The sequence below is a fragment of the Pseudopodoces humilis genome, chromosome 17 (assembly GCF_049639895.1).
Source record: "Pseudopodoces humilis isolate 2021_Gansu_Grassland_sample_001 chromosome 17, ASM4963989v1, whole genome shotgun sequence".
In the NCBI taxonomy this organism is placed as follows: Eukaryota; Metazoa; Chordata; class Aves; order Passeriformes; family Paridae; genus Pseudopodoces; species Pseudopodoces humilis.
Genome location: NC_142216.1, coordinates 13,461,579 through 13,483,949, shown reverse-complemented (window position 1 = coordinate 13,483,949; position 22,371 = coordinate 13,461,579). Strand labels below are relative to the sequence as shown.

General features: G+C 38.3%; 1 protein-coding gene across 5 annotated transcripts in view; it reads right to left on the bottom strand.

Moving 5' to 3' along the window:
- The window catches only part of TENM2 (teneurin transmembrane protein 2), a 619,855-nt gene that overhangs the window by 324,250 nt on the left and 273,234 nt on the right, over window positions 1–22,371 (bottom strand). The window contains exon 1 of one of the 5 annotated variants that reach the window (XM_088063467.1): window positions 16,097–16,282. The exons of 3 other annotated variants lie outside the window; for them this stretch is intronic. In XM_088063467.1, the coding sequence (XP_087919593.1) occupies window positions 16,097–16,142 (46 nt within the window). In that variant the 5' untranslated portion in view covers window positions 16,143–16,282. Of the gene's footprint in view, window positions 1–16,096; window positions 16,283–22,371 lie in introns of those variants that run through there. One more of the 5 variants, XM_088063466.1, reaches the window with a different exon arrangement.

The window sequence follows — 22,371 nt, the reverse complement described above, 5'->3', positions numbered from 1 at the left end:
CACAACTTTACAAAGACAGTTATTGTGGCTGAAGGGCTAAATTTTGACCTGAAATAAAGGGTTGAAATTGTGGTAGTACAGAGATACAAGATTTTGCCCCCAGTGTATTGGCCTGACAGGTGTCTCAGCATCCTTCCTGTCTGCATGCCTCACACTGCCTCTGTGCACTGATTGGTGAGCTTGAAAGGGTCATTAAAGAGAAAGGAAAAAACAAAAAACATGGAGGGAATATCAGAGTATCATAAACCAATCCCTAATGCTGAGTCAAGCTGTAGCCACAGAGAAATGAAAACCGGGCCATGACGGAGAAATGATGGAGAGCCTGAAAAATTCACTGCCATCAGTAAAGTGTAAAACTGGCACTTAACAGAACAGCCTTCAAAGGAGGAGTCCGGGTTCCAAGCAAGAGCCTGAATGTGAAAATCTTCTGGAAGGTATTGCTGCCCTCAGTTCCCAGTGCAGACGGGGGAGGAGGACACGAAGGGCAGCGCTGTTCCCGCGCAGGCACAGCCGCTGCTCGGGGCAATCGCTTCAGATCCCAGCTCCATCCTCAACACTGAGGCACACTGGACATCCCTCCTGCCCCACTCCGACCCTCAGAGCCTTTTCTGTTGACTAATACTCTGTACTAATCAAGCAAAGCAGACTAATAACTTCCCTATTCAGACATAATTCATTATCCTTATTTACCCAAGCTGGCAAAATTTAGAGAGATCCTTCCTTCCAGCCTTTTTAATTACCAAAATTCTACTTGCTTTAAAATACCATAGTCTCCCTTGAGTATTCAGCAGAGCTGAAGATCACCATGGCAATAAGAAAATGGTGCCAATGTTATCTTGGCACTGACTGTCTACAGATCTCAGGAGACTTAGCACAGGAGAAAATTGAGCTCACGTAAAAGCAGGAACTCACTCTCTCTAATGATTTTAATATACCTTTTATTTTTGCTAATTTGATTTTAAAGACCTTGGAAAAAGCTCCCAAAACCTTAGAAGCATACAGTTTCCTAAAAAGACAAACAGTTCCTAATGTGTTTATTATTTCAAGGTGAAATCCACTTTATTCACACAAAAAAGCAAGGTCCTACAGTTTGCTGGATGGGATTGGAAAATGTTGTCAATGGACAGGAGCATGAAAAACAACCTACATGAAAACAAAGTCTGAACAAAAAGACCCCCTTAGATCTTAGTTTCAGGCATGAGATGAAGATTTTTCCCTACAACCGCAACATGCCAAATTCTGCAGTTCTGCTGCACAGCACAGTGCCTGTATTTGGTGTTTGTTGGCTTTTTCCCCATTTCTTTCCCCTCTCCCTAAACTGTGTCACAGAGACAAGGGATATATATTTTATCAGGATTATATCTGTAAGCTAATACACATCACACAAAAACTGGCAGCAGAACAAATTTGCTGCAGTGACTTCAGCACTGCTCCCAACTTTTAAGCTGGACTCAGGGAAAAAGCCAGGGCAGCACGGGAGCATTTCCTGGAGGCAAAGTCCTACGCAGCCACCAATGCCAACAGGTGCCAGAGCACACCTCTGCTACAGAAAGAGAACCTTCCCTTCCAATTTACTGTAGTGCCAGTAGAGCTGCAGCTCTTCCTTTTTGTGCTATCAAACCAGCCACTGGTACATTCCATCTTTTGCAGTCAGCAAATGGGACAGTGGGAAAATAAGACTATATATTATCCCAATGCCCACACACACAACAGAACAAATTAATTCTCTGCTAGTTGAAAGGTGCATTCAGAATTGCCATGAAGAATAAAAATGCAAACATCCAGGGAGGGATTTAATTCCATATAGTGCTGATCAGAATAATCACTCTGAATTAGCAGATTCAGACTGAAAAGGAATCACCAGTTCCCCCAGTACTCATTTTATAAACGTGGTTTCTAACTTCTGTGTACTGCCTTCTCCATACACACAGAGGGCATTTGTAAGTGGTTAATACCAACTCATGCTGACAATTTTGTTAAGGAAGTAAAAGGAACATATTAGAACATTTCTTTACAATTATGTACAGTAGTATTTGTGCTTAAGATTGAGGGAGTGAATAGAAGGATTGTAGTGGGGAAGCCAACAGTGGCTCTTCCACTTTCTGATGGTCAGAACGTTGTGTAAAAGTCTATGTGATGTTTGGCTTTCACACAGTCAGAACCCTCTGGAATAGTCAAACCTTCTGTCTGAATGCAATACTTTGCCTCAGTCAGTGTCACTTTTGTCTCTCAAATGCCAGAGTTACCAGAATACAAATTCATTCACAAATTCAACTCAGTGTTTTCATTAAAAAAGCAGAACTTCTGATGCAGAGAGGCTTATTGTTAATGTAGCTGAAAGGTTGTTTTTTTTTTTTTCATTAGAAGGCAGAAAAGGAATAAATATTAAAACACTCTACATGTGCCACCACACAGAATTATTGATATCTGGAGAGCTCTAGTTTAATATACAGATATTGCAAACACATTGTACAAAACCTGCAGCTGAGCATGGGTTTGGAACACAATGCTGAGATTGCACAGAAAAAACTTCTGCTTTACAAAAAAGGATATTGCATTACACAACTGAGAATGAATTCAGAGTATCATGAATGATATAAAAATAATGAAAATTCCACTCTGAGGCCAGAAAGGCTCCCTGCTTACACAAGCTCATGAAAAAAATTAAGCAAGAAATCAAACAAGTTGCCCTTGGGATAAGTATGGCTGGTAAACAGCACTAAAGCTCCCATAAGGAGAAAAGGGATATCCTGTATAAAATCATTGGAGGTTGACAAGGAAAAACATAAACAGAGACTGTTGTCCTTTGCCAAAATATCTGAAAGGCCCAATCCCACTGGGCAGTTAACACAAGCTCAGAAGGATTCCAATTTGCACATTTCTGTGAAAAAGATTGGTAGCTGGTCACCAGCACACAAAAAATCTCAAGAACTAATCAACATTTCTTATTTATAAACAGAATTGTAGGTGGGCAGGTGATTTATCTGCCCTCGAAATATCAATTTCAAATAAACATCCCTGGGAAAAGATCTCTTAAACTTTCAGATTGGACTTCTCAACTGATCAATGTGAAACTGCAGTTCCTGCTGCTCAAAACTGCGGGGGGTGGGAGGCAGGAGCAGGATGACACCTCTCAATCCTGGGCCTCCTGATGTTACCTTAGCAGACCTTTTCAGAAAAATAACAGAAATTTCTGCTGGTTTAAAGCTAGAACAAAGATAATCCTGACTCAATTAGCTTATTGGCTTTTCCCCCATGTGGTATGCAGGATAAAAAAATTGAAAGCAAGAATTAATTTACAGGGGGTTTCTTAGATAATAAGCTCAACCTTTCATGTTACCTGCCTTTGCAGAACAAGGCTCTATCCTTCCCAAATTAGTTCTTGTAAAGAAGTTATTTCTAATGTGACCAAGAGCAGAGCTGTGATCCAAACAACAGATCATCTTGCTCAGCTCACATGGCCATTGCAGACCAAATGACTCAGCCAAGCACAGAAGAGCACAGTCCAGCTCCTGAAATGCACCTGGAGGCAGCAGCTTACAGCCCATGCACTGCCCACAGCAGCCAGGCATTTTGGGCCTCCATTCAAACCCATGCAGTTGAAAACACATCTGGAAAGACTCCTCATCTGTCACTGAAATAAAGAACTGTTTGGTAACAGAAGTATACGGAAAAATCACGTCGCCTGCAGAAAGGTCCTTCCAGCAATCACATTTTTTCAGGGGGTTTGAAAGGACTAGCCTACTTGTTTAGATTTCCTTTTGAGCCAATTTAAAGTAGAATAAAATGTTACTGAGCCCAGAGAGAAACAAATTTGAATTCAAAAGAACAATTACTAATTAGATCAATGCTCTTCCATAGTCAGGTGCACTCTTTCATTACATTACAGAAACTAGATTGCAACCTTTCACTTAAGTTATTAGTCCAGGGTTTAACAACTGACCACTAAACCTGCATCAAATTTATTTCTTTCCTGACAAAGCAGTTCTTAACCTCTCTGTTTGGCTACTTCCACCTTTGCTGGGTGTTTTCCCATTTTTATTTTACAGATTGAAATTAAAATACTGCATGTTTTATTATATTCTGCTCTCTTATTTGAGATGGGACACCATTGTTGTTTGCTAATTTAAAAAGCAGCTCTTTGGCACAAATATTTTATTTGCTTGTTGTTTCCCCTCTCCACCTCTCTGGCATATGTCAAATGTTTAAACAATATGATTTTGATGGCAGATTAATTTTAGTACGTACAGTACAAGCTCAGCTTTCAGATGCAAAAAGCAAACTAAACTAAAATAAACTTAATTGTTTTGAAGTTTGGGTTTCTTTATATAGTTTTAGTTTAATCACAACACATTTAAAGCAAAATAAAACTTGTAGTTGAAAAACAACCCCCAAACCCCATAAATCCATGCCAGCATTTCCCAGTATACAATGCATTCTAAGTCTTTCAAAGCACAAGCACTTTAAAGGAATAGAAACAAAATATAACAGTGTAGGTTAGAAACAAAGTAGCAATGAGAGGTCTTCTGTGAAAAAAAGCCTTCTACTAACTACATTCCTAACAAGCTGTAGCACTAGAAAACATAATTTAATATAAAATAAGGGTTTCAAATGAAAACTTGGTTGTACAGGAAGCGAACCACACAAGTTTACTGCCCCATCTCAGCGATCACAGCGGGGCAGCACCCTGCTGGATACACAAACCAGCAGTAACCAAATGGAGCCAGGCTGAAGGTACCAGCACTGAGTAATTCACATCTCTACTGGACATTACATCCCTGAAAAAAATGAGCTTTTCAGATGGTCCTGGTTCACTCCAGCACACACTGTGCTTTGCTCTTTCACAAGGCAGTCAAACTCCCCTACTCCTCAGGTCAGGACACACATTTGCCTCGTCTACACAAAAGTGTGAGCAGAAGTACTGCAACACTGCCCTTGGTTACAATTTTGTGATTAAAATGATTTTTTTTAGAACACCTTTATTGTCAAACCACCTTTATTGATCCCCATAATTTTTATACATCAGAGATTGCAAATTAATTAGGATTCATATCAGTACAGCTACTTTGTGAATTTTTGGTTTATGATGTTCTGAAAGGCTTCACCCTTTCAATTTAGAAATGGAAACAAAACCTTAATAAAAAAAATGCAATATATCCTGTCTCATGTTATTGTTATCACCAAGGCCCTACTGATTAGAACAAAGATTCATTCTGAGATTTTGCAGAACAAAGCTGTTTTATAAAGTAAGCACATTCTTCTAGTAGAATCTTGTTTGTTCATAAGCAAGAAGAAAACCCTTAAAATATTTAGATACTATAGCTTTCTGTAAGTAGGCTATAATTAGATTATTAACTCAAGGAAGCAGATCATACCTTCCCACAGACTTGTTCAGCACTTAACAGAACTAGACTGACCTACATGGACTCTACCCAATGCAGGGTCAAGAGAAGGGTGCTTTCAGGAGGGAAAATAGCTTTCTGACAAATCAGTTGACTTGGTTCCAGCTATAACACTGACCTACTTGTACAGCATACTGCAAGGCATTTAAATTTCACTGCCTGTGAAAGAGACCCTATCTATTCCACAGGAAAGAAACTGGGTTACTGGTCCCTGATTTTATAGTTTGAGAGAGCAGATTATCTATGTGCAACTCCCACAGCAGATGAATCCAGGCTCTCTCTTTCCAGCACACATGGGAAGGGGGAGGAATTGTGATGTTCCATTTTGGGAAGGAATGAATGCAGAAAGACCAGGAGGTAACCAGTTAATTTTACCCAAGACCCAGCATTACCTGTGACAGAAAACAGATCTGGCCAGACATGAGCAAGTGTGTGTGTGCAACAACTGCAAGGGGCCCACAAACTTAATGAGATAAGACTGCAAAGATGAATTGATCAGTTTTTATAGAGCACTTGACCACAAAGATCTTGCTTCTATAAAGACGTCTCTCTTTTGCTTTCTTAGACTCTGTTGCCAAACAGGCAAAAGGCATAAATACAGGTGGTAGGACATAAAAAGCTGCTCACCTTTACTCATCATGCTTTAAGCGGTAGTCACCCCTCTCTCTTCTAGCAGATTCTGCTCTAGCCTTTCTCACTGTTTGCACACAAGATCCTGGTTATCCATAATAAAGCCAAGTGTCGTAGTTATAGGCAACAATATAGCTGAACTAAATACAAACACTGGAAAACAAAGGAAAACTAGTTATGAAGTCTCCAACCCATACAAACATCTTCTAATTTTTTAAACAAATAAATAATGTAAAGTAACTGCTCTGACTAGCTAATCCATAACCAATATAATCTATTGTAAACTAACTAATCCATTCTATCTCTTTTTGAAAAGAAAATTATTAGCTAGAAGCATCTCATGAATCAAACTAACCCCAACTCAATAGGGTATGCACGTCAGTGTATCAGATATTGTTTATCTGAAAGGTTACCCTGACAAGACCCTCTCAGCTGATCCTTCAGTATCTGTTTGAAATCTTCCCCTTTTTGATCCTGTTCTGAAATCAGAAGCAAGTTGCCTCTAGCATTTGGAATTCAGCTGTCAAATCAATCTCAATGGAACACCTGGGGAAAAAAAAAATCATACCTGGAGCAGAAAAAGTTACATATTGGCCTCGTGCTCAACTGAAGGCAGACAAATCCTCTGTACCTGACTTCTTCTTCTTCCTCTTAATAACTACTTATGCTCCACATTCCTTTCTAGTGTAAACTTTAAAGAAATTATTCCTCTAGTAAGAATTACTATCATTGGAGGTAGCTTATACAGATCAAAATAAGCAACCATCATTTCATGTACAAAAGTTTCACTCTTACTCCTTACAGCACTTGTTTTCTCTTTGTTTGCTTTGCATTTTGGTTTACAGTTTTCACACTAAATTTATGGGGAAAGGAATAAGGTTCCTAAATAAGGAAAAAGTTCATATTTTTGAGAACCACTCAGAATATTATGGCATTGGTGCAATAAAATAAATAAAAATATAATGATCTTGTCTGAAGAGGTTTTTCAATATACCTCTTGGCAATATATCTCGACAATATCAATTGAAAACTCTCCTAGACCATAGCCTACTTGGCACTTATTTATCAACTTACTTCTATTGTGTTTACAAAGTGGTGCTAATGAAAGAAATCTCAAAGGGTTTTGGTGGGTTTTTTGGGCATGGGGAACTAGCTCTGGTTGCAGACACTCTCCCTGCAGGAAGAAAAAGACTCCCATGGAATGATAAAGGACTCACTGTTACACTATTACAGGAGATGAATTGCATTAACCCCTGCCCTTTCCCATTGTACTTGCTGCCCACTGAAAACAACAACAGAATTACTAAAATCCCACACTCTCTAATGGGATGGTAATAGGATTCAGAGGCCATTAGGGTAAAGGCAATCCATATTTTACAGTTTAATAAGCTCTTGCTGAAGATGCTGGATCCCTCTTCAAAGCCAACAATTACTGATTTAGTATTAACAAATCCTCAACTGTCAAGACTGCAGAATGCATTCAAGACGAAGTCAACAGCTTATGGTGACAGACTTTAAAAATGTGTGTAGAAAAATGAAATCACTTAAATTGAAATAATTTGTAATTTTACAGTGATAGTGGTTATTACTGTCATTTCACATTTCTCTATATCCAGATCTCGTGGTTACTCAAGTTTGCACATAATTCAGAGTTCTGTGGTGTTTGTTGTAGAAGCCAAGAACTTTTGTCCTGTTTTCTAAGCATTCACCTCTTCTCACAAAGAAATAAAACACTCAACAAAGAACTATGGGGCCAACTGAATAATGAAATCAAGTTCTCCACAATCACAGATAATTACATAGACGATTCTTTAATATTATGATTACCTACAACTGGATTGCCTACTAGGCTGTAGACTCAAAAGAATCCACCATTTTCTAATAGCATGCCTTGAAACATAGGCTGTACAATACAAACTAACTCTGCCTGCTGTTTATAATTCTTTAAAAACACTGGTTTATATATTTTTTGAAAGGCAAATGTCCTTTTAAAAAAGAATCATCTTATCTCTATTTTTGCTGTATCCAGTCATTCCCCATTCCCTTATGTAACTGACTGGGGATATAAAGATCAGTCCACTCCTTACATTTCCTGAAACCAAAAATAACATCTCCACCATTAATGCTGTTGGATCTAATCCCCAGCTTTTCACCATTCTTTTGCTCACACTTCTTAAAGGGGGAAAAAAAATCCCAATGAAAACAGATGTTTTTTAGAAATGAGAATTCTGAAGCTCAGTTCTGTCCCCACAAACATTAATACAGTTCTCTCAGATAGGAGTCACTGCATCTAAAAATATGGACCATTGCTGTTATAATATAATTATTTTGTACCTAATCACAAAAACAACAGGAAAGCAAAATAAAATGTCATCATAAACCCACTACACCCAAAGGCCTGCCATCATTTCAAATTGAGGAACCAGTCCTCCACCATCTACAGAGGTGATGATTATTTTCATATAATCAGATATTGCAACTTCACACACCAGAACCAGGCTGATCTTCAAAGTTTTATGTGATGTTTATGTGGAGAGCTATTAGACTTCATGAACATCAATGCATATTCACTATTTATCACGATGTATTAATAATGAATCCAAGTACATCTTTTATTACCACCACAATGTTATGTTAAAAGCATAAATTTAATACAAACTGAGCTGGTAGTTTTCTTGTTTCTCCAAAAGTAGATACACTGAAGTTTGAGATCCACTTCCACAACTTAATTTTGTCACATCTAATGCTTAAAGAAAGTCTTCAATACACTCTAAGAACAGTGGGAAAAGGAAACCAGAGTGACTCCTGCAATAATTGACTCTGTTTAGCTCACTATTAAAACAAGTTTTGTAAACTACTTGGAAAGATGCCTTCCAGAATATCTAGGGAGATCACAGAGATTTTTGAAGCATAGCTTCCAGGCAAACCAACAAAAATAACCAGAAGGCAAGTAAAAAGGGAATTGATGATCTAACTAATTCCATGACAGGAATTGTCCTATCAATATTTTATAATGCAAAGCAGAACTACAACATGAGCAGAAGATGTCAAATACCACCCAAAAAGCCGCTTTAGGGACAGAAATGGAGAGCATATGAACCATTAATTTCTAAGGATCTTCACACACACATACTTATATATATATACACATATATAAATTTAACGTCTAACTCCACTTAAATCTAACCACATTGTTTACAATACAACAATACATGTGTGTCATTGTGACTCAGCCTGACTCTGGAGTCAGGATTTCCTTCAAGCCTACATAAGGCAGTGCTGGAGCATGTCCAGAGAAGGAAACAGAGTTGCAGAAGGTTCTGGTAAGTCAGTCATGTGAAGGAGCTGGGGGTGTTTATCCTGGAGAAAAGGAGGCTCAGGGGAACCTTCTGGCTCTGCACAACTCCCTGATAGGAGGGGACAGCCAGGTGGCAGTCAGGCATCATTCCCTGGACAAGGAGACAAGGAGAAATGGTCTCAAGCTGCAACAGGGGAGGTTTAGGTTGGACATCAAGAAGAATTTCTTCACAAAAAGAGTGGTCAGGCTTTGGAAGGGGCTGCCCAGGGAGGTGCTGCAGTCCTCATCCCTGGAGGTGTTCAGGAAACAACCGGGTGTGGCACTCAGTGCTCTGGGCTGCTTGACAGCGTGGGGATCAGTCATGGGTGGAACTGAATAATCTTAGAGGTCCCTTGCAGCCGAAATGATTATGTGATTGTGTGAAAACAGCTTTTAAAAAGAAAACACAACCTTCAACCACAAGTGATCAGTTAATTCAGAAGATTTCATTTTAGAAGGTGGTGAATGAGGATGAAACAATTAATTTCCTTAAGGCTGGCCATGGCTAACAGGGTAAACATGAAGAGAAAATACACTGCCCACACTGAAGCCCTGATTTGCTTTGCATTTGACACGTGCTATCTCAAAACAGCATTTTAAATTTTATTTCAGTCATTCTACAAGATCCTCTCAGAAAAGGTAGAAAAGGAGATGCAATATAATGAGCTATGATACAATAATCATGGTTTGGATCTCTGTCAAGTTTCTCAGAACGCAAATGAGCATTTATCAGGAATTTGCCCAAAACAAATAATTTACACTCATTTCCGCAACATGACAGACACAATTCTCCTCCATTCAGCTCTTTGTTAACTCTGATTAATTACTTCAGTTCCAAATTTCATTAGAAACATATTCATCTTTTCTAGGTTGCAACAAATGATATGCTGCATCTCAAAGTCTCATATTAGAAAACTGAACATCTGTCCATTCCTTACATTCTACTGACCTCTAGAGACTGCATGTATATATGTATAGCACATATACATTATTTATGTCCATCCACACACACCACAGCAATACTACAATAGGTTGACTTTAAGAGGAATCTGCATTCAGTATCTGATGTTACAGTTTTGGCTTTAAGCCCACACTGTTCTCAGAAACATTTTCTTTCCTGCAGAAATCCCTTGCTATTTTTTCCCCCTCTTCTCTTTGTGTCCTTCCAACACAAACACACCACGCCTTATCCCCTTACGTACAGAATTAGGCTACAACTATGAACATCAATACAAATACTGAGATAAACCAGGTTTCATCTAGCATTAATATCTGCTGGGGAGGGAGTGCTACAGGTCAGCCAGACTGAGTTACTGAAAAGTAGAGATTATTGTATGTGGGGAGAGGAGACCAGTCTCTCGCAGTTCAGTACAGCCCTTGTTCTTGCAGCAGATTCCTTGTCTCCATTCTGCTGCCAGGAGAAAAAAAAACCTCCACAAAAGCTTGTGTTGGGTTGACATTTAGACCAAACAGAAAGGATTGAAGGAGCTGAATTTGTCAACTAAAATCTATTCAAAATAGACATTAATCCATTAACAAAGAGAAATGAGGAGCACAGAAGAGACTATGTTCTTCCCTAACAATGTTAGAATAATTGGCATCCTTAAGAGCCATTACTTGGTGGGACTGTGTGGACAAGTACAACAAAATATATACAAAATTAACAGGTGACATTTCAAAGGCACATTCTCCAACTGAAAATACTCAGTATTCAGTTCCATAAAAAAATTCCTGGAAAACATATATTGGGTTTTCTAACACTTCCAATGTTTTACAGAGAAGGTTCACATATGAGAAACTTTCAAATTATTTTACTCCTGAAATTTCACAGAAAATGGTAAGTTTAGGAGAAGATCTGAAAACAACATCCTGCTTCAAAAAAGATTTCTCTAAAAAGCTTTTTCACTTTTTAAAAGTAATTTATTTTTGAGGGCAGGGGCCCTCTAATGCAGTGTTTTACCATGCTATAATCATATTTCATAACAGAATATAAATTTTATTTGATTTGGAATCAGCTATGAACTACAGGTTGAATTTTATTAAGTCAATATAAGCTATAGATAGCAACTGAGCTCCGTATCTTCAAAAATTGCATGCATAGAGTAAGAACTGTGCTAGCTAAATATATTCTATACAATACAGCTAAAAGAACTTACATCCCATGCTTTGAGTTACTGCATCATTAATGAGGAAAATATATACAACCATGTCCTCCTTTAGAAGATTTTTAAGATAACTTCACTGCCAAATCCTATTTTTGTTTTTAAAATTACTTTTTTCACATTTTTATTTACCTATTTTAACAGTACTATCACAGTCTCTGATATAGATGGAAGCCTCCCAAATAAATCATTAAATTAGTATTATCTGCAGTACATTTTCCTATGTACACATCCCAGCTTTATATTTCAATAACTTACTGCAGACCCCTAGATTCCTCCTCAGTTCCAAAAATGTGAGACTAAGTATTTTTAAATTTCTAATGGGCTTCAATTAAAATACACAGATTCAGAATTTTGTCATTCTTTCTACATAAATAAGCATCCAGAGACAAACCTAGAAATACACTATTGCTGCTACTGAGAAATATGGCACTGAACTCAATTGTGGCCAGAATTATTGACCCTGTGCAGCTATTCTGAGCCTTCAGGACTGTTCTCCTAAATAAAATTCCAGTATACAAGTATGCTTGCTTTTCTCTTCATGACTTTGAGAACTGAGAAATACAAAGATAAAAGTTTATTCCTCAGGGCTATATTGTGTCATAAGCCTTTAAAGTGAATTTGCCAATGTTTTCAACAGGGAATTCTCTTTAGAAACTGGTGACATATTACAATCTTTTAAACTAAATTATGTACCATTTCATTGAATTGACAAGTCTGAGAGTGAGGAAGGTATGAGAACATAATTCTGGTGATGTTCTCACTGGAAACAGCAAAGCCTATTTTTCTGAATGACACGGAATTTTAAAAATGTGAAAGTGCTCATGAACTTTTGGCCATGGCCAACTGAGACACAACATTCAGTGGCCATGGCTAATGGCCTCTAAAAGAGTAGGAACTACTAAGTTTGAAAACAAAATCTACATGCCCATTCAATAAATACATATAGAGTTACATTTCCTAAAATATGCTTAGGAAATGCAGATTTCACTTCCTCTGCATATCAAGTACATGGACAGCTTTCTGGAGGTTAAGGAATTACCTTAGCATGTACACAGTTGTGTGCATGCACAAATAAATTAAAGAAGGATTAATTAAGGAAATCCCTACTAGCAGTAGTAAACCTATATGGGGGAAAAAAAACCCAAACCAAATAAACAAAAACAACAAAAAAACCTCAACCAACCGAAACCTTGTCAGATTAAAGACATTTTGGCACATGCAAAAACCCATAAAAATACTAAATCTGAGCCACAATACATCAATAGCCTACAATGCTAATTACATGAGAGATGACTGTAGAGATCTGGCACACATTTTTCTATCTGCATTTTTTTCCCAATTATAAGCAGAAGTTGAATTTTTCTTACACATTAAGTAGCAAACAAAATAAAGGCAACCTCCTATATATTATAAAATTCAGCCAAACATAGTAATTTTAATTCTAAAAACTGAATTCTTTCAAAGGTCTTCAAATAATTCTTGTTTGTCTTTTTATATTTAAGGTACAAACCAGCTGCACACAGGGAGAGCACATTTTTAGCATGACTAGCCTAAGTTTTGCATGTTTATTATCCTGCTTTACGTGAAAAGCTAGGATTAAAGAAACACAACACACATTAGGGTTTTGAATTTGAAATCTGTTACGGTTGGTGATCATCTCCAAAAATAAATATTCCCACAGATAGAGGTCAGTGGTTGCCTGAAATTGCATCAGTTAGTGCCTGTATACTAAAATCCTCCTCTCCTTTGGGACTGCTTTATCATTTTATCAGATTAATTAAAACAGTAGTTTTAGCATAGAACATCACAGTTTTCTATTCACACATTTGCCATTAGGTGCTTACAATTTATTGATCTGAGACTCATCATAGGGCTTCTCTCAGAATTGAATCACATAAGAAGATGGTAACTCACAATTGTTAATAGATAAAAAAGTACACATAAAATAACATACAAATTAAGAAGATTTTTTTGTCTTTTATGTGTTGATCTGGTAAGCTCTTGCTGTTCTCAAGGGAAAGCAACTTCACTGTACTAGAACTCTAATTTTGAGGTGCCATGCATTTATTTTCTTAATTTATAATTAAAAATCTGTATTTTGTGTCTCTATTTAAAAAACAAAAAACCAAACCCCTAACTTTTAGGGATATTCATTCAGCCCTTCCTCTAAGTAAACACAGCTCAAACAATGTCAGTAATAGTGATAAAATTTGAGGAGGTAAGTAAAAACCTTAAAAAAATACATGGTTGTATCTACATGTGCCTCATTCCAGCACATGTGGCTCTTCAGGTTTTCAGATGGAATAGCACCTACAATAATGATGTAAAAATTATTAATCTCATAATATGGAACTACCAACAGCCTTGAAGTTTTTCTTTGGTTTCTGTAATCTCACTGCATTTCTTTCTCTAGATGAAGTAATCTTAACTTTGCTCTCCAGCATCATCTACTGGAACATCAGTAAAATGCTGCTATTTCTATTAATCACCCATTTAACATCTAGTAGGGCAGAGTTAGGCAATGCCAAAAGCAGAGATAAATGCTCTGCAATTCAGATCCTGCATTCTGGGCTTAAGCACATCAAGGTGGCTCAGCTTCAACCTTCCACTTTTCTGCCATTTCATAAGGACTAAAGTCTTCATGACTAATTCCTACCAGAATTCATCTACCATTTATACTCAGATATGTTTCATTTTAATCACAAAATATCATTTAAAGTACCACATTACATCCAGGACTTCCATTTTTGTCAGAGAAGTTACTCCTAATTTCAGTTTGATCCAACATGAGCTGAAGCATAAAAACAACTTGGAAGAACATATAGAAAGGTTTTGAAAGGTGAAACAGAGCTGGAGTGGCAATTCCAATGCCAAAAAAATAAACAAGTTCAGCAAAACCATAGTTAGAAAGTAAAAATATCCACAGCAAAACAGTGAAACATTTACAAGTTCTGACTTATAATCTTCAGGAAAAAAAAATAAATTAAAAAATAAAAAATAAAAAAGATTAAAAATCTGTCCTTTTGTATGAGGATGAAAGTGTACAGTTAACTAGCACTGCAGGAAGGGCTGGAAGTGCCCCTTCAGCGGGGGAGACTCTGCCTCCCTGGGGCTCGGTCCCTCTCAGCTGGGGCGCCTGGTCCCTGCCCTTCTTGTCCGAGCATCCCCTGCGCACACGGCGCTGCCTGGAACGCCAGAGCTTCGGGGGGCTGCAGCAGGACCCAGCCTTTGGGGGAACTCACATTGAGACCAAAGTCCTCAAGGAAACAGATTCATTTCACCCTGCAGGGAGCTCATCTGTAGGTCTGCACCACGAAATGCTGCCTATCAGACGGTGTTTGCAGCTTACCAAGTTAGCTTTTCCCAGCTCTGCTCAGAGCCAGCCAGCAAGTGCTCCACTTTACAAATAACTCTGATCACTACAACACTATTTGCTTTCTTCCAAAACCCTAATAATGGTCTAACTACCCTTGCCTGCTTGTTCACTCTTCAGTGTGACAATAAAATTCAGAGCATCACGGATGCTCAGAATCCCTTCCTCCTATTTTGAGTCAGTTTGCTGATACAGAGAGCAACTGTAAAATGCAGGGAGAGAAAAAAAAGCACCAAAGCCAGTGACAACCAGAAACAGGAGTCCCAATAGTTAAATATTCCAGTTGTGAATAAAAAGGACTCACTAAAATTTTTTTGCCTTTGGAATCCCTATAAAATCTTAATGTATTTTTACAGAGAATAAAAGGGCATGTTTCCCAAAACCAAAAACCCTCTAGGCTATAGAATTTTATATTATCACAAGACTTTAAGTTCATAGGCTTTGCCTGATAAATTAGCTCCTCTCAATAACTGTTAAACAGAAAGCCCTTTATTGTAATCCAAGTGCACTTGTGGACAGCACTTTCAGAGTTAACTCCATTTGACAACTGACATAAATCCATTATTCTAATTTGGTGATTGCTTTACTAAACACAGATGCATTTTATGAGTTTTAGTCACGTATTTCATTCAGGATGCTACTTAATCTCAATTTACAAAACATAAACATGAAATAGGTTTTACAGTATGTCTAAAATGGTACAGCTATTCATCTGATAAAATGCCAGGCAAACATGCCATATTCACCTAGACCTAAATTCAATGCTAAATTTTAACTTACACAATAAATAATAAATAAATATTTTTTTTTTAATTGAGCTGTTGCAATCAAATTGCAGAATGCAAGCTCCCTGAGGGTTGTAAGACTCTAAAGCTTTCCTTACACTGAGATTTCAGCACTGAATTTAACCTTAAGCAAAGTCCAGCTTTCACAAAAGCTGGCTCTCTGATTTATTTTGATACACAGAGAAAACGGAGGAAAAAAACAAGCACTCATTGTGAATCCAGCATCCTCAGAACCCCATCTCTAATTCGATTTATAGCACAGACTTTACATCTTAAACAAAAGGAATTTGATACAACCCCACTGCTGCCTCTTGCTGCAGTTGCCTGCCTCAGTTAGAGAAGGCTGAAAATCCACCGCTCCGACCAAGCACTCCATCAAACATTGGGATGCAGACACTTCTTACCTGCCTCAGCTGAAGGCTTCCTTCCCTTGTTAGCAGTATGAAGCATCCTCCAGCCTTCCCAATCCTTAGCACCGGCCTCGAATTGCACAGCCAAGTCCCTTTTTCGCAAGAAAACGCTTATTGAAAGTGATTAGTTTTTGTTGTCCCTTTTAAGTCCGTCCTGCGGGAAAAAGCCGGGGAGCGATGTGACGCCACCTTTTAATCTTTTGCGAGAGTGAAAAGGCAGAAAAGGAGCGCTCGATCAAACTGAGCTTCACACATGACTAAAACTCGGCAGAGAGGCTGCGAGCTCTGGCTGAAGCACCACTAGGCGTGAGTGTAAGAACAGAGAAGAGGGGAGAGTCAATGAAATGTGACAACGTATGTGCATCAAAGACGGGGAAAAGGGAGAGAACAATGAGAGAGAGATCGCGACAGCAGCGAAGGAAGGAGGAAGAATGAGAATGGGAGGCAGAATAAGCCGGAGGAAAAGAGGAGAGTTTTGAAGCAAAGAATTCGCAGAATAAAGCCAAAGTGTCTGGCAGCTTCTGTTTTTATCTCAGTGAGCATGACATACTGCCTCTCTCATTTAGCAACACACTCTTGTCTCTTCCAGGTTTGAAAACTGAGATAATCACAGTGTGTGCCTGTTTGCGCCTGACTGGCACACTTGCGTGCACTATACCTGAGATGCCCCCCAACCATCTTCTGCAGATGCATTTATGTGCAATTAAGTTCATATATTCATTAGAAGAGACACCTCCCCCCACTCCCAACAAACAGGAGCTGCTGATTTCTGCATTAATTTACAATACAGTTTAACTGGCAGATGGAATTCTACTTATAACTACTAACAAACTGCCATTGGTAAACAAATGACTGAACAAATGTTTAATGTTGATAACTGAGTTATCATAGCAACAAAACATATTAGCATTGATAAATCTGTTTTTAAGAAAGGGTATTACAGACACTTTATTTTATTTAGCCTGGAATTTCTAGATGAAGTTGCTCTAAGTGGTAGGAGAAGCAGAAACTTGACCCAGAACTAACATTTTTAAAGGAATGCATCAGAAATACGTTCGTACTTCCAATGTTTTTAAAAAGCAATTACAAGCTAAAACCCAAATTTAAAATTTCAAATCTAGTTTTGAATTCCTACCCATCTAGAAAAGAAGTCCTCATGGAAGTAGGGCTCATTTTTGTGTAAGATGGGGATGGGATGTGTATGGATTCTTTGGGTCTATGGTTGGTTGGAGGTTTTTTTTCCTAACTACAACAGGTAACATGATTTTCTTTGTTCATACCTTCTGCTTTTACATGGTCAAGGCAAATGGGCTTTTTGCCAGCTGGAAACTGGTCAGCTTCAACTCCAGGTAATTCTATATCATTTCTATACCATAAGACTTGTAAGAAATGATATTTTTCTGTGAATGTTTGCCTCCAGAATCTCACAAAAAACCATCACAGTAAGCTCTGGACAGGTGGAATCCAGTTTTCATATCTGTATAGCAACACTTGCAAAACAACCCTTTAAACTTGCAAACCCCAATCTATTGATAAATTTGTGATTGCTTCAGCATTTCACCTCTTATTTTTTGTCTCCTGGGGACTGGGAATCCACTCTGAAATACAGATCCACTACAATCAGATTCTCACTAACCTTCTTAAGCAGCCTTCATCATGTGAATTTGAAGTTACCATAAGGACAAAAATATTAAAGAGAGCAATGGGCTATTATATCTCTATGTGTATCAATGCACCACTAGCTGACCCAGCACAGGAACAGTTTGTGTGAGGGATCAAGAATTCCTTCCTTCATGTTCTGCTGCTGTAAGGAGCCCAATGGATTCCTTATACAGTTTTAAGCCTCCTGTTTTGGAAATTAACACCACCTGAAATTTCAGGGGGACAGAAAGATGAGAAATAGAGAATTAGAGAAAACAGAGATGAGAAATAGACATCCATGAGTTTAGTTATGGCATTTTTTTTCCCAGAGTGTTATCAGTAAATACTGTAAAGGAACTGCCTCACTACCTTTTGAAAAGAAAACAAGCAAAAGTAAGTGCCAAGTGCTGTTAGAAGCTCCTCTGCCAATGCAGTGAGTGCACAGGCCTGTGTACACTTAAAATGAGCAACAGGAACAATTAGGGGAGAGATCTTTCCTGTTTCCCATTCATCTTTCTCACCCTTACTGGTAAATTGCTTTTCTCATGCAAGTCTTGATAAGAAGTTTCCACGTCTCTTACAATGTACTAGATTGTATTCATGACAACTCTCAGGAAATGCAAACACATACATACTTCTAGAAGTATTTATTCATTCTCACAGGCCTATCTTCAAATTCACAATGGAATCAAATGCCAGCATTTGCATCCAAGGTCAACAAAACACTTGAAAACATGCATGCATCTTGTTTGTTTTCACGAAAGGCATAGGACTGTGTGGCTAAAACCAAACATGAGCTTATACATTGAAGAAAATAAATTGTTTTCTGCAAGAACTGACCTTGTGTTTGAACTAAAGTGTTTGGACACTGAACTGCTTGACTCCTTACAGCTCCAGAGAGCAAGGCAAGTCATTCTCCTATGGAAGTCACTCTACAATCAGCCACACTTCCATAAGACAGGCGAGGCTTTGATGAACATGAATGAGAAAACTGTATTTTACTGCTGTTAAATGTGCTTCCACTTAAGCTTTCTCAAGCAGTACTCCAGGAGCACACCAGCACCACACCAGCAAACATTACAAAATAACCACACACAGAAACCTACTAGCAATGCCATTTTATGCAGAGATAGAAATAGCTGATTTCCAGCCCTTTTCTTGCACTCTCACCATTACAGAGAAAATAACTAAACCACAGCTTTCTCCTCAATCTTACATGAAGAAGCCAAGTTGAAGTTTAATAACAAAAAACCTCTTGGTACCATACTTGTCTACTCTGCTAGAAATCCAGATTGTTCTCCTGTGGGTTTTAATCCACATGCAAACACATCCTCAGTGACCTCAGACTTCTGGAGCAACAGAACAATTTTAGAACATTCACCACCCTGTGTTGTTTCAATGATGCTGAATCCAGCCCCATCCCCTACAAGCCTCAGGAAAACACAGGGTCTTCCAGGACATGGAGCATCGCACAGCACATGACAAGAGGTAAAGTGGCAAATGACAATGAAACACTCACACCTATCACAGGTGGTTACTGGCCAGAAACACTCATTGACTTTGGAGCTGAAGGAAAAGCTCTGGTTATGCAGAAGGGCCAATGACCACTTTCTCTCAGCAATATCCTTCTGAATTTTACATCTAGCAAAGACTTCCTTCGTCAATTATCTAGTTGGGTGACACAAACACAAAATTAATTTTCCCAGCCTTTTGGTTTTGTTTCTTCTGTTTCAGACCTGAAGACAGACTGTCTCTGAGAGCATCTATTATTTTTTTTTTCCAGTTACATCTGTGGGTTTAATAAAACATACCACCTTCTTCTCCCAAAACCCTGTTTCAATAATACCTTTGGATATCTAACACCACAAGCACTATAAAATTATAAGGGCACAGTGTGGCCCTTCATCTCTTCCCAGCCTCCATTCCCTAGAATGGATCTGTTCCCTGCTCAGAGGGAATACAGGAGGAGCACAAGGGCTAGAAGAAAGGCAGAGCATACATGAAAATCCCTTTTGTCTTATATTGCCTATTCTTAACTTCCCAGCACCCAATTTACAATGAGAAATGAAATTGGTGTGGTAAAAGAAGCATCAGGATCAGACATAATTTTAATGGTACAAGAGAGGCACAAAATAAAGACCTTACACAAGCCTAAGCTACAACATCCTGGCAGGGTGAAGAAAAACTGTGATGCTATTGCTGGTATGAATAATAAAACCACTTAAACACTGCTTTTTGAGCATAACTGAATACATGTGATAGCATCATTATAAATTAAAACTGTTTATGACCTCCATTTGGTCCAAACAGTACAACCTTACTCACTATATGCATGGTTGAACAAATTGATCTACAACTGCCCGTGTTACACGATGGAAGGGATAGCCAAGTGTTCTGAAAAGGAAACAAAAAGAAAACCCCAGCGAAAGCAGCTTATAATGACTCATGCAGATTTCTTAATGGCTACTGAAAATAATCTTTGATTCCTATCATTGTCAACTCAGTAAGTGATAATAACTAATACCTAAGTTATTATTTTATTTACATAGTTAATTTCTACTTTTCTCTATTCCATGAAAATAAGTGTTAATATGTTTTGAAACCAATCATTTAATGAATGAATGGAAATCAGTACTTCTATAAATTCTGCTAAAGTACTATAATAGGAGATAATCAGTATGTTGTTGACTATTTGGGTACAAAATTTTTAAAGAACATGTAAATCCACCCCACCCTCATATTTATTTGTAAAACCATAGAGGAATACGCATTAAAACAACATTTCAAGAGTCAGACTTCCGTGGCACCAACTTGTTGTCTGCTTCATACATTTCCATTTAGAATCTTTTCTCCAATTACAGTCACATGCTAAGGCCTTTCAAGTCTCCTCAGTACCTCAAACAATTCCTGAAGTATCTCCCACAGAAGATTTACATTTTTTAAACCAGCAGTAAACCGATTACTTTCATCTGCGCCTAAACGGCAGCCGGTTCACGTGAACCTCCTGTGCCTCAATTAACATTAGGGATGGAAAGAATAATTTACCTACAAGGTTCAGATGTGCCTGATTTCTTTCTGCCACGGGCTGAGAGCTCCTCCACGCTCTGCAGGCACGTTCTGCTTGCAAAGACAAAGGCTGGCTTCCAGGAGAGCACTGCCAGGCTCCTAAAGCATTTTCTTCACAACTAGGTAATTTAGGTTCTCTACATGAAATACAAATCTATGCTGAGACAACAGAGCTCACAGCTTCACTGTGCACAATTTATGTCAGAGTACAGGGCAACACACTTAGAAACTGAACAAAGCCTAGTTTTACTGCCCAGTCCCCTGAATTAATATGCAACATTCATGCCTTAAGTATACCCTTAGGCATTCTCTGAGCCACAGCTTTGAAGATGTGTTGGTTTCCTATGCACTAACTTGACCTATATTCAGGCTGACTTCTATTCTGAGATTATTTCTGCTGTGAATTCAGTTCCAGCCTCTATAGACACTGCTTTGCTACACCTATGATATAGATGGCAAAAAGAAGAAGGATGTCAACAAATTAAATGGCCACTGCTGTCATTGCCTAATAACCAGGGTAATCAAAAAACTCGTCTTTTTTTGTGAGCTGATCTTGACACAAGCACATTTCCTTGATAATGTGGAAGCAGAGAACCAAATCTATAAACCTTTTAAAATTATTTGCTTCTGTGTCAGGATCCGAAGACCTGCTGCCCTGCTGGAGCCAAGTTTTATCTGTGCCATGAGCCAAGGATGCCAAAAATCTGCAAGAGATGACCAAAACATGGAGGCAGGGAAATTATTAACTTTCTATTTTCAGAGTAAAGTTACATGATAAAAACAGAAAATTGTCTCTCTAATAACACCACAGAGGAAGTGAAAAACAGCAACAAAGGTGTTACTTTTTTAAAACTTGCTCCTGTTTACTTGTGTTCTGATACACAATTTTTGTACCAGAACCCCATTTTTCCACTATATTTAGCACAGAGGTGTTACAGGATTAGGTCTATACCTTACTAATAACACCTGACAATTCATTAACTGCTTCGAGCTGTTTCATGTAATGCTCAAGAGGACTTGTATACCATAACAGGACCCCTAAAATTCCACGTATAAACCTTGATTTTCAAGCCCTCTGAGTTTACAGCTCAAAGACCTCTTGAGAACTTGGAAGACTTCACTCCTTCCCAGGTATCCCAGAGCTGTGATGAGCAGGAACACTGCAGGTACTGCTAAAGCAGCAATGCCATAACAACAGGGTACCCACAGCAGTCCTACTCACCACATGAGTCAAGAGCTTCTTTTATTAAACACTTTCTTGCTGCCTCTAGACTATGACTCAAGCCAATGAGTTGATAAGAAAAAGGTTCAGGAAAGTTTGGTTTACTCCCAATCTGTTTTGGTACAGCACATGGAGGAAAATTCCACCAAAAGGGTTGATGTGGCACAAAAAGCACCCTTAATTTGGCATTTCCTCAGCTCTCATCAGACAGAGGATACTGGTTTTGGTGAACCTGTGGTAAGAACCACAACAGCTGCTCCTGCCTTTATCCTTGTCATACCACTAAGAAAGTGCACACTGAAGCAAAAGAAAAAAAAGATAAAATTGGTAAATGTGAAGT